We start from the raw sequence: 27806 nt of genomic DNA on the forward strand, positions 1-27806 counted from the left end.
AACAATGGATAATAAAGAGAGAAAAGAGTAGAAAAATATCATATCATATCATATCATATCAAATATAATAGTTACAAGAATAGAAAGAATAGGAAAAATGATGAATCATAATCAATTTTTTCCATTTTTTTTTTCTTTCTTTTTTGTTTATCACAATAAAAGGAAAGAAATAACAATAACATATGATATTTTCAATAAAATAAATAAAAAAAAAAAGTGAAATAGACGAGATAAAAATGATATAATTTACTTTTTAAAATATAAATATAAATTATAAATCTTTGTGTTGCAATATTGATTGGATAAAAATATTATTATTACTTTTAATTGTTTTGTTCTGGATGATATAAACTATTTAAAATTATTTACAGTGTTTTTAGACAAATTTTATAAGCAATGTTTTATCTATTTATGTAGAAAGAAATTTATTATTATTTTTAGTTTTTTTTTTTTTTTTGTATGCCATTTAAAAATTCCGAAACTATCTAAATAGTATAATATTTTCCTTTCTAATGAATAAATTAAGTGATTAGCAATTGTGACGAGATAGAAAATTATTTTAAAAAATATTTTTAGAAAATAAAAAAAAAAAAAAAATGAAGTATGAAGATGGATTTTAAAAGCATACTTAAAGAATAGTTGGAAACATTATTCCATTCATTCTTCATTTTAATTGATTTCATTTTCTTATTTAAATTTTTCACATATTTATATAAAAAGAAAAAGCGATAAACAATTGAAAAAATTTAAAACATACGTCACTTTAACAATTTGCTTGCAAACAACCAAAATAGTAAACAAGTAATGCAATAATGAATGTAACACTTTTCATCTTTCCTTATATATTGACATTTAAATTATGCTTAAAAGCTAATCTGAAGTCTTCTTCCTACGGTAATCACATTTTTAATTTTAAAAATTTTTTTATCAATTGAATATTGTATGAATACTATCATTTGTTTATTGATATATAAAAAAATAATGGAAGATATCAATGATAATAACTTTAAAATAGATTAATACACTTTCAATATGATATTAATATTTACAAATATAAATAGAATTTCTCAGTTTTCTTTATTTTTTTATAATTTCATTAATAATATATAATTTGCTTGAATATATAATTTTGCTTTTGAAATTTTATTTTTTTAAGAGTTTAATAATATTTTTTTAATGAATGAATAATTTTTGATAGATAAAGTATACGTAATCAAATATCAATTATTACATGAGTACATATGACTAAATATGATTAGTTAAAAAGAAAAAAAAAAAAATCAAGGAAATTATTGTGAATAATTATTAACACTTTGTAATTACCTTAGCGTATCGTTCACGTATTTCACGTAACATTTTTTTTTTTATAAACTTTATGTGCTTAATTCTTCTCAAAATATTTCATACAATTAAAGATAAAATTTTGATGATAATATGCTTATTCTTTTATTTTTATTATTTTCACCATTGCTTATATGAATATATTACTAACAAATAATTATTTAAAGAAAAGAAAGGATATATTACGTGTGGATACATAGGTATAAATGGCGTAACACGTAACAAACATCTCGTACGTCACTTCCAAACTTAATAAAAATAACGTTTACAAAAAAAAATTGCTGATTTTAAAAAAGATCAAATTTGAAGAAAAATTTTTAAATCAGAACACCTATACTAATATTAGAAGATGCAATATTATTTAGCAATATTATTTAAACGTGAATATATGCGTGTATTTGTGCATGTGTATGTATGTATGTATGTATTTATATACGTAAATGTATGCATGTATGTGTGTGTGTGTGTGTGTGTGTGTAGGTGTATAATATATAATTTGTTGAGAACTGTTGAAGTTTAAAAAAAAAAAAGCAATGATGTTGATGATGTTATCTCCATATTTTTGGGATATACATAAAATTCATGAAGAGTATATAGGACACATACACACATGCATACATACACACATACATACATACACAGCCATATATATACATACACACACACATACACATACATACATAGCCATATATATACATACACACATACACACACATACACACACACATACATACATACACAGCCATATATATACATACACACACACATACATACATACACAGCCATATATATACATACACACATACACACACACACACATACATACATACACAGCCATATATATACATACACACATACACACACACATAATACATAGAAATATAAAATAGTGAAATTTTTATAAAAAGAAAATGAAATTTGATGTATATGCTAGAATGATGATGTATCAAAGTGTACAGCTTAAGGCTACCAAAACATTTTAAAGGTTTTTTTTTTTTTTCTGTTGTTAGCCAAGGAAGAATAGGCCGGAATAGAGGAGAGTTGCTGTTAAATTGAAAAAAGACTATTATCGATGGAAATAAAAAAAAAAAGGAAAGAAAAAGGAGAAGAAAAGAGGAAAACGGAAGACATAACGATTTGTTCGAATCGATATGAATTCCTCATCAACTAAAAATTCATGAACTGGTGATGATGATATAAGCATATATGTATACATATACAAAGAATATTTTACGTGTAATTACGTGTAATATATTTATATGTATGTATGTACGTATACGTGTACGTATGTATGTATAAATATAGTTTGACAAATATTTTAAAATTTTTATTGTAAATTCTTTTTTTTTTTTTTTTTTTCAAATGGAATTAATTATTAGTTAGATATAAAAATTATTTCGTTTTAAAATTTAAAAAATAGATGATTGTATACTATTTTAATGTATTATTTGTTAAATAGGATTTTTTAAAAAAAAAAATGAGAAAAAAGGGAAGAAAATGTGATGTAAGAAATAATGATAAAAACTAACAATTATCATTAATTAATATCATTGTTATCATAGTTGAACAATTATTTTTAAATAATATCAAATTTTAGCTTTATTTTTTCTTTGTGAAATTAATCACTAATATCACTTAAACAATCTTTACAATTATTTTTAGTAATGATAGTGCATAGATTACGCTTGCACAGATCAATAAAAGTTAATATTGTACTTGAATAGATCAGCAAAAATTAAAATTATGCTTGCACAGATCAATAAAAATTAAAATTATGCTTGCACAGATCAATAAAAGTTAATATTGTACTTGAATAGATCAGCAAAAATTAAAATTATGCTTGCACAGATCAGCAAAAATTAAAATTATGCTTGCACAGATCAGCAAAAATTAAAATTATGCTTGCACAGATCAATAAAAATTAAAATTATGCTTGCACAGATCAACAAAAATTAAAATTATGCTTGCACAGATCAATAAAAGGTATTAGTTATATAGCGGACGTTAAATTTAACATTACGTTAAGTGAAAAAAGAAAAAAAAAAAAAAAACATTACGTGAAATGAGAAAAAACCTACAAATAATGACAGATGCTAATCGAATAGAATATTTTACGTACGAAAATTCTAATAAAGTATAAACATAAGTAAAGTGTATTAGATCAATACGCTTGCGAGAGATATAGAAGAAATAAGCCTTTAGCTTAGTAGAATTTTGTCTAAAATAATTCAATGGAAGCTTAATTGTACTATTTTCAAAAAAAAAAAAATTGATTGGAAAAAGTTGACAAACATATGAGAAAATTTCATTTAGCAATTGAATAAAACGAAATAAATAATTGCAAAGATAGATAATATAGAAAGACAATTAAACGAATTTTTTTTTTTTTTTTAATAACACACTTAAATTTCTTTTTTTTTTTTTTTCCTATAGAATATATTTTTTATATGGTAAATTAAATGAACTTAAAAGTATTAAATGAATTTAATTATATTTTAGAATATTAATTTTAAAATATATTCTTTATGCTTTCATAATTGTTAGTTTTTTTTTTTTTTTCACTCATCATTAATGCTTTTTGTTTTCCTAGAAAAAAAAAAAAAAAAAAATTTAATTTAAAAAAGACAGTGACCAATACGTGACAATGTGACATCTACCATTCTACTGCTATTGCTATTTGCTTGTCATCGAGATGGATGTACTTCTGTTGGACATTTAGTTCTGATGTGATGATGTATTGACCAGTTCTGATGTGACATTAAAATGTGGGACAATGTTTGTTTAGCATTTATATAGTATCGCACACTCATTTGCTATTTAATGACATACACACACACACACACACACACGCACACATACACATACATACATACACGCACGAGCATAATGCACGTATTCGCGTGAAAATTTAGTTGTCAAATTAATCATCTAAACCATATTACATGTATCTAACTTTCACTTATGATTGACAGATTTCATAGGATTAATACTAATTTAATAATAATATTATTATTATATATCTAACCTTCACTTATATTTCAATAACATGCGTCATGTGTGAACACGTTGCACGTGTAATGCACGTATTCACGTGAAAATTTAATTATCTAGTTAATCATCTAAAGCATATTACATGTATCTAACATTTACTTAAAATTGAGAAATTTCATAACAATATGAATTGAATGACACGTCACGTGTAAACACGTTACGCATCACGCACACACGAACACTTTATATATACAAAAAAATTAATTGATCAATATAATTTCATTTGATTATTTTACATCAATATAAAATTTTTTCAAAAAAAAAAAAACGATCAAAAATCAAAATAAAATTTTTTCAAAATAAAAAAAAAAAATTAATAAACGAAAAAAAAAAAATAAATAAATATGCAAATATTCGACGTTAAAATGATGAAAAACAAACTTTCTTGGCTATAATAAGTAACAAGAAGGAATTAATATGACTGCATCTTGCAATTGTATGGCAAATGCATGCATGCATGCATGCATGCATGATTATAATTTATGCATGAAGTAAATAGAAGAAAATATCATAGAGAATGATGAAAAGAATGAAAAAGAGAAGAAAGGTGTAAAGAAGATAAACGCAGAATTATGATTTTTGCCTGAATTTTTGGTTTGAAATTCTCAAATACAATCATATTATCATTTTTTTAAATTACATTAGCAAAAATTAAAATAAAATGAAATAAATATCTGTGAACAAATTAAGTTTAATTTATAATTATACTGAAAGAACATTTCAATTTTATTATTTTCAAATATTATAATACTAATAATTAAACTTAATTATAGTAAATCGAATTAGAATATATTGGCAAATATAAGTTGTAGTTAAAGCTATAAAATATTATAAAATTTCATTAATTAACAAATAGTTCATCGGATGATAATAACAAGTGGTCTTCTTGATTTTAAAATTTATCGCTAATCTTTTTTTTTGAAAAAAATAAAAAAAAAAAAAGAAAATTCAAATTATATTGCAATTTCATACAAAACATTGTATTCAATTTAAATATTAATAAAAACAAAACGAAAAATTTTTAACGTTTTTGATAGAAATTTTGCAATCGATTGAAGTTTAATAATAAATTTCATTTCTTATGACAAATTTGAATTTTTCAATGAATAAAATTTTGTATAAAATTTCTATTTGTTATCAAAATTTTTACTGAAATGCTAGAAGAGCAAATATTTGAAATATACCTAAAATGCTTAGTTAGTATTTTTGCTAAAAATATTAATATTTTTGAATTTTTATTTCTAAAAATTCGATATTTAGATTTATCATCAAAAATTATCCGTGATTCTAATAAAATATTCATTTTAAAAAAAAAATAATAATCACATTAATTTGCAAGTAAAGTTTACTTTTACTGTAATCTAATTGTTAGATATTATTTTTATTTTTGCATAAATATCTTTTTTTTTTTTTTTGTAAATTTTTTTAAAAAAATAATTTAAAATTTTATAAATTTTTTTTATTTTATAAATATATTTTATATCTTTTTGATGATTTATTGTATTGAATGATTATCAAAGCACTACAAAGTTAATTAATAAATGAAGTTTGTGTTTTATAAACAAAGAATTTACGCAAAAAATAATAAATTAAAAAAATTTTTTTTTTAAATACTTTAGGAAAAGTATTTATATTTCACTGACAACAAAATGTTTGTTTTAATTTTCAATTTAAAAATTTAATATAAAATATGCATAACTTAGCAAAGCTTTTTCATAAATAATAATAATAGCCTCAAAGGTTATTATTAATCATAAGCCAATAGTTTCATTCAAAAAAAAAAAAAAATAAAAATTAAACAAAAGAAGCCAAAAAAGAAAAAAATAAAAATCGATGATTGTTATTCATTTTGATTTTTTCTCAAGTCTAAATTTAATTTTAGTGAGAATAAATAGCGAAAAATTTTTGGCCTTTATATGGCCCATTTCTGGCTTTTATATTATGGCCTGATATTATGGCCCGTACTATCTTGGCCCTTTTACATATAATTATTTAAATAAGCTTCTTTTTGCATAAAAATATTTGCTTACTTGCGAAAATGGTTGTGAAAAATAAGCAAATAAGAAAAACGAAATTTGAAATTTGATATGAAAAAGGAAAAAAAAAAGTGATTAAATAGCAAAAAAAGAGAAAGAAAAAAAAAATTAAATATAATTTAAATAACATTAATTAAATACTAAAAATTAAAAATCGTTATTTTTTAATTTTTTTTTATCTTTTTTATTATATATATATTTTTATACCTTCAATTATTGATTATCAACTGTTAATGTATGCTAACTTACTAACTATTTCAGATTTTTTTTAAATTTATTAATACAAAGTTAGCAAAAAAAAAAAAAGGGAATAAATGAAAATAATAAATTTGAAATAAAATTAAAGTCAAAATTAAAATAGTATTTAAAAAAAAAAAGATGAATGATAATTGTTAATGATAATATTACTATTACACTTATGTAATTAATAAACAAATGAGAAAAATAGTTGCAAAATACTGAAATAAATATGATCAGTTATAAAATATTAATTGAAAAATTTTTAATTGAAATAATATGTCAAATGAAAATTAAACTTTTTACGGATTTTAAGCATATTTAACTTAAATAAATGATAAAATTTATCAGTTAAAATGATAAAAATAAATGATAAAATTTATCAGTTAAGATGATAATTGTATTGCATTGAAACAGTAATAAATGAATGATTAATTGGTGGAAATAGTTTAAAATTGATAAAACTGAAATGAAATGATAGAGCACTGATATTAAGCATATTTAATTTAAATAAATGATAAAATTTATCAGTTAAAATGATAAAAATAAATGATAAAATTTATCAGTTAAAATGATTATTGTATAGCATTGAAACAGTAATAAATGAATAATAAATTGATGGAAATAGTTTAAAATTGATAAAATTGAAATGAAATGATAGAGCACTGATATTAAGCATATTTAATTTAAATAAATGATAAAATTTATCAGTTAAAATGATAAAAATAAATGATAAAATTTATCAGTTAAAATGATTATTGTATAGCATTGAAACAGTAATAAATGAATGATAAATTGGTGAAAATAGTTTAAAATTAATAAAACTGAAATGAAACGATCGGGCACTGATCGCTAATTTTGATAGTGTCACAGTTAAATTCATTTCTCTTTTCCCATCTCTCTCTCTCTCCCTCTCTCTCCCTTTCTCTCTCTCTCCCTCTCTCTCTCTCTTTTTCATTAAACTATTTGATTGCATTTAAAATTACTAATTACTCATAATATTTCCAACCATTCATTCGCTATTCTCACTGTCATTTCTGTAATTGATAATAACGTTTACTGATAATTTATCAATGATAATGAAATAATTAATAAATAAATTATCATTCAATCAAGGACATTTTACTATTTCAAATGAATAAATTAAGAATCTTTTTTTTTTAAATACAAAATATTGTTATTGAATTAAATTTAATTAACTTTATTTTACTTTTAAATTAATTAATTTTAATCTAATTCACTTCTCGTTCTATTTTTTTTTTTTATAAAATTTAAATTATTTTATTATACTGATTTTTTTTTTTTTTTTTTTATTCTGATGTGTAATTTTCAAAAATTTTTTAGAAATTAAAAATATATATATATATATATTAAATGGAAATAATATGAGAATAATTAAATTAAACTTACATATATTGCACTAATTAAAATTTTGATATATTTTACAAACTTTTTTGTTCAAATATTTAAAAAGAAAAACAGATGAAAGAATTTTGATTAAAATTGATTATTAATACTAAAATTACTAAAATTTTTTGCTATTATTCATACATTTTCCAAATTTATACATTTAAACAAATTTCTATTTATCAATAATAATTACAATAATTTTAGAAATTATTAATTAAAATCAATTGGAATTAAAAATTAAAACAAGAATAGTTTTTATCTTACTTTTTCTTTTTTTTTTTTTTTTATTATTTTAACTTATTAATCGATTTAATTATCTTTTATCCTTCTTAAATAACATTTGGAAGCAATTATTGGCTCAGAAATAAATAGTAATTTAAAAAAAATTTTTTTTTTTTTTTTTTGAAATGATAGTTATGATCGAAAATAGTACATCGTTATTTGAGAATTTTGATGAATAATCATTGCAAATTAATTATAGTATCAAAGTAAATTATAAAAAAGTTATTGTTATCACTCAGAAATCACTGATAAGAATTTATCAAATTTCATTTTCATTACTTTATGATAATTTCTAGTAGTTAATATTATTTTCTATCAATTAGTGTCATCGAAAAAAAGGGTGACACTATAAATGCAAATCAATTGATTGATTTGAATAAATTGTTTTCTTTTTTTTTAAATTTTTTTTAATAATATTTTTTTTTTTTTTTAATAAATCAAGGTAAAAATTTATGGAAAAGATGGATATTTCTTTTTTTTTTGTTAATTTATATTGTTTTATTATTAATTACTGAAATTAATTACTTAATTAATAAAATATTTGCTTTTAAATTGTAAATTTGAATTGACAAAAAATTTGAGTACAAATGAAAATTGTTTATTTTTTATTGAAAATACGTTTCATATTATTTAAAAATGCTTCATATTATTTAAAAAAAAAAAAAAAAAAAAAAAAAAAAACCTATTAAGAAGTTAATTAATTACTAAATGACTTTCTACTCTTTCATTACTAATAGACACAAAATGAAAAATAGAATATATTATTGGTTATATAAATTGAACATTTTGAAAAATATCAATAATTAATTAATTTTTTTTTTAAAAAAAAAAAAAAACATAACATTTTTAAGTTATACGAATTCAAAAAATTCCATAAAAATTTATTAGCTAATTTTATTAGAAACAATAAAAGAATAAATTATTCTAAAAATTTTCACAAAAAAAAAAAAATTTTTTTTAATTTTTTTAAGAAAAAAAAAGAGTAAACTACTTGAGAGAAAAAATTTATAATTCAGCCGCATTTGAGCACTTTTTTATGCTTTTTCTTTTTTTTTTTTTTTTTTTTTTTGAAGTACTTATAACTTTTCTTTGCTTTTTAAAAAATTTGTTTTTATGTGGCAGAGAAGAAAATTTTTTTTTTTTTTTTTGAATTGAAAAACTTTAAAACTAAGAATATTTGATTACCATATGGAATAATTCAAAATTTGCATTCATTACTTTGATTTTTTAAAAAAGAAACAATGCTTATAAGTAAGTTTATTAATGATTATTGTTAATTTCGAGAAATAAATTATTATTATTATTAAAATTTGAAAATAATTTTAATTGAAATACAATATATGCTAATATTTAGGTATATGCTAACATAAAACTTTTACATTCATTAATTCATGTATAATTAGTAAAAATTTCTTTTTTAGAAAATACATAAAACAAAAAAAAAAAAAAAAAAAAAAAAAAAAGATTAATTTTATTTTTTTGTACTTTTTTTTAAAATTTTTTTCAAATTCCACACAAATAATTGTTTGTTTTCGTTAGCTCAAAGTAATTAATTACTATAAACTAAAATTAACTTTAAATGATATCTTAAATTTTTTTATAAATATTTTTTACTTATACAAGTAAAAACATAGATTTTAAAAGCTTATGTGAAAAAAAAATTAAATAATCATATATCAAATATATCATTTTCATGTCATTTCAATTTGCATAGATTAAAAAATCATAATTAAAATTGATTAAAAATTAAAATAGTTCAATTTCATTACTACAATGAACGACAAACTTTTCTTTCTTTTTTTTCCCCGATTTTTTAAAAATAAAAATTATAATTATAGAATAAAAATAAATTATTGATTGAAATTAAACCATCTCTAAAATATGATTTGTACTTTTGTTTATTATCAAAATTTTTTTAACTATTTAAAAAAAAAAAAAAAAAAATAAACATAACTATGAAAATAACAAATTATTGTAAATCTTGAAAGAAGAAAAATTGATGAATGTGTCGAATACAATGAATGCTTCGAGACAAAAAACTAAATTTATTTTAAATTTAGTTTCACAAAAAAAAAAAACATTCATGTATTTATATACTGAAGAAGAATGAAGAAGTAGTATATTGGGAAAAAATTAATAATTTCCAAAAAAAAAAAAGGCAAAAAAAACAAATATTTTCATCATTTTCATGTCATTTTCATATGTTATATTTTAAAAAATAGAAGAAGCAAATGAATGTTTGTTTACAATTAAGAAAAAAATTTGTTTTTTTTTTTTTTTTTTTAAATTAGTCTTAGTATGTGTGACATTATTTGTGCAAATATCATAAATAAAACTTAAATTTTTCCTAATTTTTTTCTCTTAATTTGCACATTTTGTTTTACCTGAAAACAAACAATTAATCTTTAAAGTAATATTTATAGTTTTCATTCAAAAGTTATATTTATACTTAGTTTTCATTCAAATTTTTTTTTTTTTTGTTCATTAATAATCATAAAATTTAGAAATAGGATGATCGTTTGATTGAATCATTTAGGATGATTGATTGATTGATTGATTGATTGGATCACTTAAGATGACCGACTGATTAGATCATTTAAGATAATCGATTGATTGGATCATTTATCGGATAGAAATCAAAAGTTTATTTCTGATTTACTTTCATTCCGATTTATCATATTCTCTATTAATTAATTCATTGTATTATCAATTTTTTGAATAAAATAAAGTGGCAGAATGACAATTTTCCAAAGAAAAAATTAAATTAAATTAAGTTAAATTAAATTAAGAGTGCTTATAAAATTAAGAACCATTTATTATTTGTTCCTTCTTTATTGAATAAGTATATAATATATTAAGCAGATCGATAAGAGGTCATAGTTCATGGAAGTTATTAGTGAAATTTAAAAAATGCAATGAGAAATTTTGCATATAGTATAAATAATTGCTTATAACAAAAGATTATACTTAGATTAAAAAATATTGCATAAATAAAAGACAGATTTCAATTTAATTGAAAATTACAATAACTTTAGTCAGAGTAAAACTTTAAATGTACTTTGGATTATCATATCAGTTGATAATGCTAATCAATAACAATTTCAATACTTTCTAGGATTTTTTTTTGAACAATTAATTTCATTTTATTATCATTTGTACTTATATAATTGAAAGAAAAACAGTACAATTTTAAAACTTATTACTAAACCATTTTTGTGACAAAATCAACAAATTAATTATTCATTTTGTTTTTCTCAAAATTTGTTTATTTCTTTTTAGTTAGCTTAACAAATTCCTTCTCAATTAGTATTCTTTATATATTATCGACATTGTTAGCAATTAATTTGCTTTTCTTAGAATTAATTAATTATTCGTAGTAATTTATCATTTCTATCAATTTCATTTATTCACAATAAAAATGTTAAATATTCATTATTGTTTAAGTCAGTTGAAATGTAAGCACTCATTGTTATCAATTGATAAAATAATATCTTTTAGCATTATATTACAAATATTCGATGGTTTATTTTATATTTACTTATTATCATTTAATGTTGTCTAAATTTAATAAATTGTATTATTATTACTTCGATCTTTTGTAACATACATATATGCTTGAAATTTATTGTTGAAATTTTTACTGTTTCATAATTTTGAATAATAATGCAAAATATGAAAATTATTGCAATGAAACATTTGATTAGAATCGAAATTATTTAAATATTAAGACTTATTATCATTACTTCATTTCATGCTGTTATACCTATTCTAAAAAAAAAAAAATTATACCCATTCTATATATATAAATTTTTTAGGTATAAATTTTAATATAGGTATAAATTTTTTTTAAATTAAATTCAAATATCCAATACATATATATTTGATTGTATTTACTTAAAATTCTAATATATATATTTGATTAAAATTAAAGTAATTTGAAGTTTGATTTGGGAGGTCAGGTGGGGAGTTTTATTGGAAAAGTTATGTGGGGAGTTTGATTGGGAAAGTCAGGTGGGGAGTTTGATTTGGGAGGTCAGGTGGGGAATTTTATTGGGGAAATTATGTGGGGAGTTTAATTGGGGAAGTCAGGTGGGGAGTTTGATTTGGGAGGTCAGGTGGGGAGTTTGATTTGGGAGGTCAGGTGGGGACATATCCCAAAGTTAGCTTACAGAAGATTAGGGAAGAAAATCTAATTTATTTAAGTGTAGCACTGAGAATGAGCATTGTCGACCTACCGCGAAATACCGGTTAGCCTTTCTTGAATGATACGAAAAGTCGATCTAGATAGAATTATTTTGTATAAATTAAAATTTTCTTTTAATTCTCGCATTCCTTCTCATGTTAATATTTGATGAATGTCAATTTCCTTATATTTTCCTGTAATTCACAAATTTTTCAGACCTTTTTCTCAATTCTAATCAGACTATTCTCAATATGAAAACAATTGCCTATCATCACTTTTTGTAAATTTTCAAAAGAAAAAAAAAAAAAAAAAAAAATGAAGATCATTTAGTTAGGAACATTTAGCTGCCTTTCTTCAAAATTCAGAAAATCATCTTTTCATCCAAACGAGTAGTTAAAATTTTGCACTAAAATTAAGATATTTCGATGAATCATTCTTGTGTAAAGTTCATTTCTACCATTTTTTTTGTAGATTTTTGCATTTTCGGACATTTTAGTCAGTTCAATTTTCATTAAATTATCCCTTATTGCTTGTTATTTACTACTTAATATTTTCAATGAAAAAGATTATTCATTAGCATCACGGTGATATTGGAATATTGCATACATATGGTACTAACCTTTTTGGTGTAAATTTTTTTTAGCTCTTGTGCTAACATTTATTCACATGAAGTCCGTTGCATTATCATTATCAAAGGGAAGATAATGAGACGAATATGGAAGATACACAACGATATATCTGTAAGTTATATATATTTTTCCATTTTGTTAGGTGTATATATTTGGAATGATTCATCCTAGAAATGCAAAGAAATTTTCTGTATGATTGAATATAGTTTATAAAAAAAAGGTCTTTTACTTCTAATTTTCTTGAATCACTCTTGTTTTATGAAAAGTTTTTTTTTTTTTTTAACACTTCGTTATTTATAACTTTCAATGGAAATATTTTTGTGCAATTAAGAGTTTCTTTGTATTCGTTTTATTCTGCAGTGTTAAACAGTTATTTTTATTAAACCATTTTTTTTAATAAAGAGGAAATCAGAAATCGTTAATTGTAGCGCTGCTAACAATGTGTGATGAAGATGATGATGAGGTAATGGTATTTGAATGCGGTGCTTCATTGGCTGCTAATGCATTTCCAAACTTTGAAGAAATTCGTCGTGCCGGAAAACTTTGTGATGTGATACTTGTTGTTGGTAATGTCAGGTTTGTACAAAAGAAACCCCCATTTGTTGTTCATATAATACATATTTTCTGGTTTGTTATAGAAGTTTTTCATATTTATAATGATTCACAATAATAGAATTAGAAATAATTTCAGATTTAGTGCTCATCGTATTGTTCTAGCTGCGACAATTCCCTATTTCCGAGCGATGTTTACAGCTGATATGGCTGAAAGTCAGCAGGAAGAGATTCATTTGAAAGGTTGACTTTTGACATATGGGTGGAATTACTGCAGTCAGTAATATTCAGTATCCAGAAAAATCTTGACCATATTATTAGCAATACCATAATATTATTCCGTTGACTTCACCTAAATCTTGATAAGCGGAGATATTACATAAAAGTTGGATTTTTGTGGCTTGCTAAATGTTTCGAAATAAGATTTCGGAGTTTCATAGAATGAACCAACATCTTTGACTTTGAAATTATTGAGAAACGTTATCCTCATTGGCATATGGAGAAAACTGATTAGATAACTAATGTAAAAAAAAGTAGGAAATAAAAGATGAAGAATACTGTTATAATTGGTATTTTTCATTCCTCTGCGATTCAATAGAGAGGCATTTTTAAGTTTCACTGTTTAGTTCTTATATAAATTAGAACTTGATAGTTTATCAGGATGCTTTATTTACCTATATTTCATTGTCTGGATTAAAATCCATACCATATATGTTGCATTTCATTTTTTTCTACTTGTTTCATGAAGATTTCGAGCCGGACACATTGGAGCAATTGATAGCTTTCTCATACACGGGAAGCATAAGGATAACCGCTGCAAATGTGCAAAGCATGATGCATGCCGCAAATTTTTTGCAACTCAATGGAATCGTAGATGAATGCTCCAAATTTCTAAAGTGTAGGTTGCAGGCACAGAACGTCCTTGGTATACGATCCTTTGCTATGGCTCTTGGCTGTGTATCACTTGTCCTTTCGGCAGGTATCTAACTGTATGTCTCCTTTTTATTTATTCCCCTTCATTCCAAAATTACCAGAATATTTCACGTTTCTCTAGAAGTTTTTCTCGAGAAATGAGTGCGTGGCTCATTAATATTGTAAAATAATCTTGTAAAGATGGAGAATGGATGAAAATTGTTTCTGGTAAGGACGCGATGATGAATAAAGAAAGATGAAGCGAAGAAATAGAAAAATGTATATATTTTACCATTTCAAAATTATCCTTACCTTCTGACTTCTTCAGTGTCTCGTTTTTATTCTAGAAAAAAATGATTTAGATTGTTTCCTCCACAAACATTTTCTATCGGTATCGCAAGGTGAAGAATATTTGGCTTTATCAGTAGATGATTTGATAACAATACTGAACAGAGATGAACTGTTTGTTGAAAGTGAAGAGCAAATGTTTGATGCATGTATGCGTTGGGTCCAGCATAATCCTGAAAGGAAACAATATTTACCGAGGTAATATTTTTTGGCTAAGATTGGATGCTATTGTGGATAAATGGAAATTATTTTTATTGTTTATCAATTGCTTCATTGTAAATATCTCTCTTGTTCTGGCTTCCCTCATTTCACAACTGGATATGATTTAATTTTGAAGAAATTGGAGAGTTCTCATCTTTGACAAAAGAATCAGTGCACTGAACTAACAAACAGCAAAGGTAGGGGTATTATAATCTTACGTTTTGAACTTATGGGATAGAAACTTCTTGAACAATTACTTATGAACAAGAGAAGAGAAAGAGATTATTACTTGAATGCAAAAGTTAGTTACATTGATCATATATGCAAGAAAAATTCAAAATTCTGAATTATCCAACGAAAAGTTCCTTCTTCGTATGCTCTCTGTTACTTACCATATGAGCTCATGCTTTTCATGATAGTACACTATTGAAATATATTGACTTATCAAAATAGAATTCTGTTCATTCGTATATTTTAGAAAACACTTTCTAATTTTATTTTTCAGTTGTGAATGACTTTATATTTCCTTAGTAAATCAATTTTCAGGGTACTTACATGCGTCAGGATGCCATTACTGAAACCTCATTTTATTACTGATAATGTAGCTTCTCATCCATTTATCCGTGAATGTCTTGATTGTCGTGATTTAATTGATGAGGCAAAAGATTATCATCTCATGCCAGAACGAAGGAAGTTCCTTAAAAAATTCAGGTGCAACTGCTTGTTCTACTTTAGAAATATAAAAGAATAACTCAAAGTATGGTCAAGAAGATTTTGAAAAATTGTCATTTTTGTTGAACTTTTTGCCTCTTTTGATAAGTGCAAATCTTATTTATTCAATAAAGCTTAGATTTCTTTTTTTGTTTCAAATTATGGATGGAATTAAAATTCCTTGGGAAGAAAATCTTTTTTTGTCTAGAACGAAGCAGAGATGTTGCTTTGATGTTCCCGGTTTAATCTTCGCAGTTGGTGGTTTGACGAATAGTGGTGATTCTTTGTCAACTGTTGAGGTGTATGATCCAATGACTGGTAATTGTCTTTCATTATCTTCATATCATTTATTGAACTTTCTACACTTGGACCAATTATTACCATGTTTAAAGGTAAGTGGACATCAGCACAGCCGATGAATTCAATTCGATCACGAGTAGGTGTTGCTGTGTTAAATCGTATGCTGTATGCTATTGGTGGTTTCAATGGCCATGATCGACTTCGTACTGTTGAAGTCTTTGATCCGGATCAGAATAAATGGGCTGAGGTTGAATTTGAAATGAAGATATACTACACATTATTTCATCTCTCCTGACATTAAGACGGATATATAAAAATGACCCAGACAATGAGATTATTCTGCTAACATCTTTTAAAGCCTAATAAGATTATTTTCAAAAGATCCACTAAACTGTACTGTAATGGAATGTTAGAGTATTGTTTGCTCTCTTCAATGTAAAATTTTCACTTTTTTCTTTTTTTTTTTTACAGGTATGTTCGTTGATTAATAAACGTTCCGCGCTTGGAGCAGCTGTAGTGAATGATCGCCTTTATGTATGCGGTGGATATGATGGGATTAGTTCACTTGCATCAGTCGAAGTTTATAATCCTTGTACAAATCGATGGACTCTAACTACTGCAATGAACAAGCAAAGATCTGCTGCGGGTGTAGCTGTTATCGATAATTACATTTATGGTAAGAATTTGCTGATAAATTTATGATGATATCTTTGTGAAACTAAAAAAGATAAATGAAGGTGTAAAAAAACTGCGTTGCAGTAATAGGTGGACACGACGGAATGTCAATATTTAACTCTGTTGAACGTCTTAATGTTGATAGTGGTGAATGGCAGATGGTAAAATCGATGAACACAAAACGATGTCGTCTAGGAGCTGCAGCTGTTCGAGGAAAAATTTATGTTTGTGGCGGGTAAACATTTATTTTTATATCATGCATTTTTTGTTTTTTCTTTTTATATTTGCTTTCAAACAAGTGACAAGTTTTTAAATTCTGTATGGCATAGCTGTAATGCCAAATTTGGCTAAAATTTAGCATTTCTAGATTTTGGTAAATAAGTTTCCTTTTTTTTTTTTTTTTTGCAGCTACGATGGTTGTCAATTTCTGAAAAGCGTTGAAGTATACGAACCAGAGAAGGATGAGTGGAGTCCACTGTCACCAATGCATTTAAAAAGAAGTCGAGTATCACTGGTTTCCAATTCTGGTGTTCTTTATGCTATTGCTGGGTTTGTCATTGCATTCATTCATTTTGAGAGGTGGAGTAAATGATGGGATGGATTAAAAATAAACTGTCTTAATGTTTGCTTTTATTGCTTTTTCTTTATCACGAGAGTTACGAACATAATTCTGTCAAGCTTGTAACGCTATCTCTCCATTATCGGAATGGTTGCTACACTAAATTATATAGCAGTCTTAAATAAAGTGACCAGTTCAGTGTAAGTTACAAATGTTTAATTAGATTAGAGTGTATTAACTTGAGATTTTGTCATATTCTGGTTTCATATTTCTATGATATACTTTCTTGAATTGTGGAAATTTTGCTAAGAAATTATTATGAGAAATTTGCATACAGATTATTTCAGTTATGATGGCATTTCGAATTTGAGTTCCATGGAGACGTATAATATTGAGGAGGATAGATGGACATTGACAACAAGTATGGTAGCGCATGAAGGTGGTGTTGGTATAGGTGTGATACCACTTCATCCAAGTAAAATATCATAACCTGTGATTTCTGCATTTCTTGCAGGCAGCTTTGAATTATGAATCATCTTGTTCTCTTACGAATTTTATTTTTATTAATAATGGAAGATAATAACAAGCCAATTGTATTCTTTTTTCTTTACTCTTTAGTTCATTACCATTTCTGTGTTTTTCCTATCATTTTCCAAATTTTGTTAATAATAAATTATTTGCATTTTTTTTCGATAGTATACATTCCTCAAGTTTATTTCTATAAATTTTATTGTTTGATTTAAATTTTCCCTTTGGAAGACTGAAAATTAGTGAGAAGGAGATAAGGTTGAAGATCACAATGACTACTCAATTTTATTTATGCCTTTTTTGACGATATTTCCAGTACTTTTTATCATAATAAGTGATCACTGTACGTGGAACAGAATGTATAAAAAAAAAAAAAAAAAAGGAAAAAAACTTTACTAGAAACGCTGCTAATTCGATTCATAAGCTATTGGTTTTAATTTGTTTACAAGTCATTTTTGTTGTTTTATTTTTTGAAATTTCTCAACATAACAAAGTTGACTAAGTAAATATAATAAACTAAAATTATTGGTAGCACAAGAGAATGAAGTCAGAGAGATAGGAAGAGAGGGAGGTGTGTGTGTTTCATTTGATAAAGAGAGATATGGATATCAGGAGAAGAGAGATCAATATTAATCGTATCGTAAAAATTTTAGCTTAAAGTTCATCCTTACTCTTAGCTTCTTCCACCTTATTCATATCTTTTAGCTGCTTCTTTCCATCATTACTTTTCTCCTTTTTCCTTTCTTTCTCTCTTTCTTTTTCATCCTTTTTCATACTATTTTCTTCATTGCTTTCCAAATTCATCGCAATAAACTTGGAGAAATTATTTGCTGTGCGTTCATCTTCCGTATGATAAATAGGCTAGAAGAAGAATAGGAAAGGAAATTTGATGTAATTTGAATGATTTTTTCAATTATTTTTTTTTTTTGGGAAATTTTTCTTAATTAAAATATTGTGGAATTTCTACAACGCTTATTATTACTATCAAATTTATTATATTTATATTTCCATTTTATATTCTATTTTATTGATAAAGATTTGTGGGAAAGCAAAAAGAAAAGTATTAGTAAAAACTACTATCAAATTATATTTATATTACTAATTAAATTACATTTATATTCTATTGTATTGATAAAGATTTGTGGGAAAGCAAAAAGAAAAGTATTAGTAAAAGAGACAAACTTTTTTTGATCCTTTAATAAATAATGCTATAGTAGGTACATCAAGTATCGGTAATCCAAATACTTCATTATTCATTGAATTCATTTTGGCAATTGCTAGATTTTTCTTATTTTTATAAAGTTCACCAAGTTTCTCTATTTCTGGCATTGTTTTCTGGCATGCTTCACACCATGGTGCATCTGTAACAATCATAATAATTGAATTTTTCAATGAATTGAAAAAAAAAAAAAAAAAACCATTTTAAATGAAATTCCTTTAAATTAAATTCACTTTTTGAACGTATTAAATTCCTTGAAATAAGCCATATTGTAAATATTATTGATAGGAATGAACAATTTACTGAAGCATACTGCATTTGCACATTGAGATTCGTCGTAGTAGATAATGATGTCACATGTCACTTAGTAGTAGTGGTAGCAAACATAAGCAATTGGTTTTTGAAAAATTCAATTATTGCTATGGCTAATTGAAAACTGATGATAATTCAATCTAAGATAGAAACAGTCCTATAGCTTATTGTACTATATGCTAATTTATATTATAATTTATTTTTATCATCATTGAATTTCTTTTTCTTTAAAAAAAAAAAAAAAGAATATAAGAAATATGAAATATTTCAGCGTTGTAACCAGAGCTTTTTTTTTTTTTTTTGTAATCATAAAGTATTAAATGTTTTGTTAGAAAATTTATGTATCATTTTTCGCTCAATATATTATTGATTGTTTGAAAACAAATCTTAATCATTATAATGTGTAATGTATGTATTGAAATATAAAAAATTGATTCAATATTTTTCGAATTTTTTTTTTTATGTTTTTACTAAGCGATATTGAACGTTGTAATGATTTTTTCTTTTTTTTTTTTTTGCGAGAAAACAAGTTTTAAATTAGTTTTTTTTCTAAATTACTTTTTTTTTCTGCTTTGCCTTCTCTTCCAATGTTTTCTTATTTATTTATTTATTTTTTTTTTTTTCTCTCTCTTTCTCTATAAATGTTGTTTTTATTAATTTAGAAATATCAAGTAATGAAATGAAGAAAACTTACAGAAGAATACGAAGGTTGTTTTCTTTGGGTCAAATACTTGCTCTTCGAAATTTTTCCCTACTAATTCAATCACGGGTTTTTTATTCCAATCGTCAGGAATTTCTTCACTTTTCAAAAAAGGTATTGCTTTACCATCCAAACATGATTGCACGAATGAAATTATTTCTGCTTTTGTTATCTTTAAATTTATCAGTGATATCAGTGAAAGTGGTATTAAATTCTTTTTTTTTTTTTTTTTTTATAGAGAAATTGTACCTTCTAGATTTATGGGAAAGTGTGCGAAATGCTTCAAAATGAAATATTGGTTAATTTTGTCTGTGTAGTATTTATTACTTTTTCATTTTTAATAATGTGATCTGTTATTTTTTCACAAATTCTGTAAAACGATTATACTGATGGAACATAATGAGAAATGGAATTTTGAATTCATCCTTCATCTTCAGAAAATTCATAAGTTTGTAATTTAGAAAATAAATACTATCTTTTGAGTGAAATGCTTACTTCTTTCATTTCTGCTTTATACTTTTTGAAGTGCTTTTTAAGACCAACAAATAATACACCAGGCACATCTTCTGCTATTAAACCGAGAAATTCGATTATTTGCCAATTTTCTTCTATATCCGAATTGATATATACAAATTGCACCTAAATACCTGTTGAATAATTGGTCTAGATTTAGTCTTTCCGAATAATATATATAACATTTTTCATTGCTATAATTAGAAAGAATTTGGAATTGAAATATTCGCTTCTTTTGTTGTTTGTGTAAATACTACGAAATTATACTTTTTTTTTTGAAACAGCAAGAAATCTAATTTAAGTTGAAGAATCACCAATGGATAGTTTTAGAAGATGTATAGACTTAAAAATGTGCTATTTAATTTTAGCTCATACTTTTTCAATATTGGACATTTTTTCATAAAAGTCTCTATATAGGATTACTTTTTGCATAATTCTATAATGCTTAATTAATATAAAAATGATTAAACCTTATTCTCGAATTTCTCTGCAGCTTTCTTGAATTCATCCATATAATCATCATAATCTTCGGATTCTCTTGATTCGATTAATATTGCAAATTCTGTATTTTTATTACCATCAAAAATGGACGATCCCGATTCTTTCACAAATTCAGTAACCAAATTTTTCATCTGTAGTATAATCAATATTGAATAATTATGCATTTTATCAGTGATAATATCAAATATTGTTGGAAAATCAGTTCATCTTCTTGTGATGATGTAATTTTATTACATGCCAAATACAGTCACATTTAACCTCTTTTCTCGTTTTCTTTTCCCCTTCCCCCCCCCCCCCCCTTTTTTTTTTTTCCTACTTTTATCGATAAAAATTGATTTTCTTTGTTAAATTATTTATCCTAATTTATCCTTTTTCTCCTCCTCTTTTCTCATCTCTTTCCGCACTTCTTCGTTTATACTATCGTTGATTTAAACCATTTAATAATATATATATATATATAATTGCTAATATTCTAACCTTTGTTTCAGCTATTGTTCCAAGCAAAGAAAGAAATAGAAATGAATAAATATGAATTTCTCGCAACATTTCGTCCTTCCGTAAGGAGTAGAGATAATGGCTGTAGTAGATGATGATGATGATACTGATGACACTTTTGACGACACTTTGATCCAAGTAATCGAAAAAGTGTAATATGCGTTTCTCACCATTTTTCTCTCCGTTTTACATTCTCATCATTTTCTCCAATTCTTCCACTTTTATAACCTGTTTTAGAACGGACAAATGAGCATTTTTTTTTTTTTGCGTAAATAACTATTTTTAAGGAAGTCATTAAAATTTTACTGAATAATTATGATTATGTATGAAAATGAATTATTATTGTTGCGAATAACTTTATGATTTATTGATTTATTACGCAAACTAAGAAATATAGTGTGGTATTATAAGTTAATAGTAGTTTAAATATCAAATAATAATTTATAAAATCATATAATCATTTCATCTTTCAAATTATTCAATACTGGAAAGTATATATTATATATTTAGGATGTAATAGATAAGTTAATAGTAGTTTAAATATCAAATAATAATTTATAAAATCATATAATCATTTCATCTTTCAAATTATTCAATACTGGAAAGTATATATTATATATTTAGGATGTAATAGATAAGTTAATAGTAGTTTAAATATCAAATAATAATTTATAAAATCATATAATCATTTCATCTTTCAAATTATTCAATACTGGAAAGTATATATTATATATTTAGGATGTAATAGATAAGTTAATAGTAGTTTAAATATCAAATAATAATTTATAAAATCATATAATCATTTCATCTTTCAAATTATTCAATACTGGAAAGTATATATTATATATTTAGGATGTAATAGATAAGTTAATAGTAGTTTAAATATCAAATAATAATTTATAAAATCATATAATCATTTCATCTTTTAAATTATTCAATACTGGAAAGTATATATTATATATTTAGGATGTAATAGAATGTATGGTTTCTTTTTTTTTTTTTTATTTTTTTAGAAAGAGATAGAATGAGATGATTTAAATTAATCTAATCGAAAAAAATTATTAAATAATTTATTAAAAAATATAAATGAAAAAAAAAAAATAATTTATTAAAAAAAAAAAATATATGTGCCCCTTACATTAATAATTATTATCAATTTTGTTCACTTATTATGAACGACAAATATCATTGCATCTGTATGTTTTATATTAATTTTTTTTTTTCCTTTTTTTTTTTTTTGCTGTTATTTAAAATATAAAATAGGATGTATCATTCATTGAATTAGACAGTTATACAGCAAATTTGGTGTAATTTTTTTTTGTGATACAAACAAACATTCAAAAATTCTAAACGAAATTAATCGATGAAAAGTGTTCAATTCATTTTCACAACGATACACTCTTTCATTCATCATCTAATGCTTCTTGAAAATATATTTCATCTTTTTCTAATCAATTTAATCTTTTTTTTTTTTTTTTTTCTTTTCATTGATTGTCAACAAAATATTTCACATCATAAAATGAAAAAAAACTTTAGAACATCAATTAGCAGTGAAAAAAAAACAAAAAAAAAGCTCAATAAATTTTTCTTTTTCTTTATGATGAAAAGAAAAAAAAAAAGAAAATTTGTTGAATGAATGTTTCTTACAGTTTAATATAATTCATAGGATTATTTTTTATCACACAATAAAACTTCATATGTACTTTTTTTTTTTTTTTTATTTTTAAAAGAGAATGATAATTTTTTTTTTTTCTTGCTGAGCGAGAAATGTTCTTTTATATGGCTGGCAAATAAGTTTGTTTTTGTTGTATAACCAACCATTGATGATTGTTTAATAAGTTTGATGTTTATTTTGTGCTGCAATATCTACATGGTATTGCCGTATATTCATTAATTTACATTTATTTTAGGAGTTTGTTTTATTCAAATACTAAAAGAAAAACGAACGATGATTACAGTAAGCAGTGTTGAAAGTAAGTATTCGGACGTATCTATTTGATTGTTATATAAAAAAAAAAAAAAGAGATTTAATGAATTTCTTTTCTCGTTTCTCATATATCTTAGAAAATTTTCCATTTTTTTTCTCTCAAGCTTTTCATTTTGTAAAATGGGACAGTTTAGTTTGATATTGCCTAAATTCTTGATTTGGTTTTTTTTTTTTTTTTTTTTTTTTTTTTTTTTTTTTTTTTTTTAGGATTTATTTATGTTTTATAGTTTCATACTCTTTTTGATCTTTTTCAGAAAATCGAAAGTTAGGTGAAAGTGTACGTTGCTTACGTGAACAAGGATTAACTTTTTTGCAAATTGCTCAAGAACTTAAGGTCTTTTTAATTATAAATTAATTTGACATAGTTATTTACGTAAAGAGCCAAAAATCATACATAAGAACACTTAGATGATTCCTTGATATCGTCAGATTAATTTGCAACCAATTTTTGCTTTGGAGTATTGATATTAGGAATAAGGTAAAGAAGTGAATGATAGTGAAATGTCATTTTTCTGTTTTTTTTTTTTCTTTTTCATTTGAACTTTATTTAATGGAATATACAAAAATTTTCGGTATAAGTTCAGGTCTAAAATTTGATTTACATTTTTTATTTTCCTTATTTCTTTAAGTTTAGCAAATTTCAACCTGTGAACTTCCTTTTTAGTATGCTATAATGTTCGCATCCGTTAATATAGCAGGTATTTCTAGAAACTTTGGGATAAACTTGAATATTAAATAGTTACTTATGTAATCCAAACAACTATATAGATAGTGAACTTTTATCAAGAGGCTTTATTTGTAGAAATCTATTGTTATATTATTAAATAATACTTGTATATTTCAGCAACCGTTATCAACCTGTTACTCAGCAATGAGATCGCTAAAATTATCAAAAGACTATACAGAAACTTTGAAGATGATTGTGAAGAAAAAGAAACGGGATTGTACTGGATCTTTGCAGTCTGTAAGTATTTATAAGTTGTCTCTGATAATTTCATATCTTTATATTTTCCCATTCTTTATCAAAAGTTTTTACACGTTAAAAGATTGAAGATCCTTATTTTAGAAGACTATAAAATTGTTGCTTGATGAATTTAATTAGCAAATGAGCCAAATATTTACAATAATAAATGAATAGTACTAAAATAAGATCCTATGATGGACATTATAGGGTGGTAGTTGCTGTTCAAGTTCAGAATCAGATCAGCTGGCTGATGAATCTCCTTCTGTTCAAACTTCATCATCCTTAACTCTTTCATCACCAACCTATACAACTTGCGGCTTAACATCTACTACAAATCAACTTTTGAATGCAGTGAACAGATCAATCGAAGCAGCTCCTTGGCATCAGCAACTTCGCAATAATATGGTATCGAAAAGTTGCATTATTTCTTGATTTTCTTTATGTTACTATAGAAATACTAGAATGAAGGAAATTTGAAAATTGTCATCAATTTTAGAAAAATGAAGGTGAAGGTGAAGGTGAAGAACGTCGTATAACAATTGATCAGTCATCAACGACATTTCCAGTTGCTACTGCTTCTTTCACCAATACGGAAGCCATTTCATCTTTTGTACCATATCGAGAAATAAATCCAGAAACTACTTTTCTGGAAGAGGCTAAACGTATTGCTTCATCAACACCATTTAAGGTGAATTGTAGCAGAATTAATTCAATTTTCAAAATAAATTAAGTAGTAATAAATGACATTTCGATGGTCTTTATATTGTAAGCTTAATTTAATTTTAATGTTCATTTTCTTAATTTATTTATAAATTTTTTTCTGTAAAACTGTAAATTGCATCATGTATTACCGGTTATTACTAGTTTTCTAGTCAGTCTAGAACTGATTGTTTTCTAATAATTCCTTCTTTTGATTTCATTGAACTCTCTCTCTCTCTCTCTCTCTCTCTCTCCCTCTTAAACTGTATGCTATTTTAGGATAACGATAGCGTGAAAGTAACTGTTTTGGAGGAGAATGCTGAAAATGCCATAACTCAAAAATTAGCATGGGCTTTGGAACAACTGGAAAATTCAAAGAAACCTGATGAAATTGTGCAGTTGATGAATGTGGTCGCTAGTGCTTTAAACATATTGAACAGTTTAAAAGTCAAAGATAATACTACATCCCAAATTTAAAGGCATGTTTTGATACCCTATGCTATGCTAATTGTAATTGTTGTGTTGAAAATAAGGAACTGATTATATCTGATGCTTGATTTTTGACAAATTATATCTTTCTCTTTTCATTTCCTAGCTTAAAAATCGATAACTGAAATAAATTGTCACAGGACCAAGATGATAATACAAATAGAATTGGAAAATTGTTATTATTTATTATCATCATAACAGCGGAAACCAAGTGTAAAATTTTGCTAGGCTTTTGAAAATAGCTGTATAAAAGAAATTTGTAAATTAATTTAAGTGCAATCTAGGAATTTATCATCGTTGGTTTGATTACTCACCAAAAAAATAAATAAATAAATAAAACATTTTATGGAATAATATCTAAATAAAATAGAATTTTGTTTTGGGATAGTTTAATAGGGTTGTCACTTTTTAGTTTCTACCCATCATTTGAATTGTAATAGCTCTTTAGAGAATGACGTTTTATGTAAATGATGTCTTCTTGTAGATATCACTTGACAGTTGCAATTCTATCCAAAATATGAGCAGGTGATAGATTCATAAAAATTTTAGTGATTTAAATATCTAATATCTCAATGTCATCATCCATTCTTCCAATTTACTCTCTTGGGTATCATTTTTAAGCAAATGGTAGAATCCCATACATTTCCTTAAATTACGATAAATTCCGTATGATAACGGTAAATTATCTTGAACATTCTCTCAAATGATTTTTCATAATAAAAAGTTTGACATTAAAATATAGCACAAATATTTTTCTCTTTTATAATCAGTTTTTATTATTCATCATTTTCCTTATTAAATTACGGCACATGTATTATTTGCTTCAATACTATTGAAAATTTTTGGAAATGATTAAAAATGAAAATTATAATTACATTTAGAATTTTGCATATTTGCGTTATATTTCTTCATTATTATTATTATTATATAAAATCTAGACATATCATTTTATATAATAAGATTTGCACATTGTGCTATATTAAGTTAATTGAAATTTTCCATAGAGATTTATTTCCTTTTAGCGGTTTCTTTCTATTCTTTTGACAATATTTAAATAATGGTTTCACTTGTTTAAACTAATAAGAATTTTTCTTTTTTTTTCTTTTTTTCTTTTTGCTAATTTTTCTTTTTTTTTGTTTTTCTTGTAATCAAACTTGAGAGAGAATATATATGTATATTGTCCATAGAGATTTTGCATATTGACAAATTGATATGATTGTTTTTCATATGCATATCATTTCTCACTTCATTTCTTAGTGTTACTATTATCATACAAACTTTATTTCAAGCAGTTGTCTTTTTTTTTTTTTTTGGGATTTTTTCATATTTTATAAATTTTTAAAAGTTTCTTCTATCGAAAGGATATCATTATCAATTGATGTTTTATAAAATCAATGGGAAAGTTTACATGTTTATTCGTGAAAAAAATTTCTTTTCACTATTTATTTCTCATCATTTTTGCTGATAGCATGTATTGCTGTTACTTTAATGCAATTCTCATCTTGATATGTATTTTGTAGTAATTGTAATTTTTATCAGTTAATTACTTTTTGTGAGTTCCTTATTTACATCTTAAAATACTTTCTTTTTTTTTTACGTTTAAAAAATAAAAAAGTTGAATAGAAAAAGATGGAAAAATTAACTGAAGATAAAACATTTGGACTGAAAAATAAGAAAGGAGTAAAAAGACAGAAATATATACAACAAGTGACAAATCAAGGTAAATCATATCGTTTAAATCTCATAATAATCAAGCAACATATTTACTTGATATTATCTTACTCATTTTTGAAGTATAAACTGACATCAATTTTAAAGACAAAAAACTCACTCCTTTAACTTTTTCACGATATCTTCATTTTTCTAAAATATATTTGCAATTTTTTTAAGTAAGTTTCATGCAGCAAATTTTTAGCAAATTTTATATAAGATACCTGTACATCGGTACAGGTATCTTAATATTTTAGTACCT

At 24.2% G+C, this 27806-nt stretch overlaps 3 protein-coding genes across 3 annotated transcripts; 2 read left to right on the top strand and 1 right to left on the bottom strand.

Moving 5' to 3' along the window:
- Positions 1–13255: 13255 nt before the first annotated feature.
- On the top strand, positions 13256–17916 carry Bma-kel-3 (Kelch motif family protein; the record flags this gene model as incomplete). Its single annotated transcript, XM_043077740.1, has 12 exons — positions 13256–13280; positions 13598–13745; positions 13861–13964; positions 14470–14700; positions 14996–15179; positions 15729–15893; positions 16102–16211; positions 16286–16440; positions 16665–16869; positions 16953–17103; positions 17277–17417; positions 17775–17916. The coding sequence occupies 12 exons, from the start codon at positions 13256–13258 to the stop codon at positions 17914–17916; spliced, it is 1761 nt and encodes a 586-aa protein (XP_042933674.1).
- A 693-nt stretch (positions 17917–18609) lies between these two features.
- Positions 18610–21746, bottom strand: Bm8934 (Thioredoxin family protein; the record flags this gene model as incomplete). The annotated part of the gene is made up of 6 exons (XM_001896684.2): positions 18610–18816; positions 19138–19316; positions 20181–20358; positions 20682–20825; positions 21170–21331; positions 21678–21746. 6 exons carry the CDS (start codon positions 21744–21746, stop codon positions 18610–18612), a joined length of 939 nt encoding a protein of 312 aa, XP_001896719.2.
- Positions 21747–23643: 1897 nt separating this feature from the next.
- On the top strand, positions 23644–25822 carry Bm8935 (Uncharacterized protein; the record flags this gene model as incomplete). Its single annotated transcript, XM_043077741.1, has 6 exons — positions 23644–23668; positions 23937–24016; positions 24527–24646; positions 24854–25051; positions 25143–25334; positions 25625–25822. 6 exons carry the CDS (start codon positions 23644–23646, stop codon positions 25820–25822), a joined length of 813 nt encoding a protein of 270 aa, XP_042933675.1.
- Between the last annotated feature and the right edge of the window lie 1984 nt (positions 25823–27806).

This window comes from Brugia malayi, assembly GCF_000002995.4.
Source record: "Brugia malayi strain FR3 genome assembly, contig: Bm_v4_Chr1_scaffold_001, whole genome shotgun sequence".
NCBI lineage: Eukaryota > Metazoa > Nematoda > Chromadorea > Rhabditida > Onchocercidae > Brugia > Brugia malayi.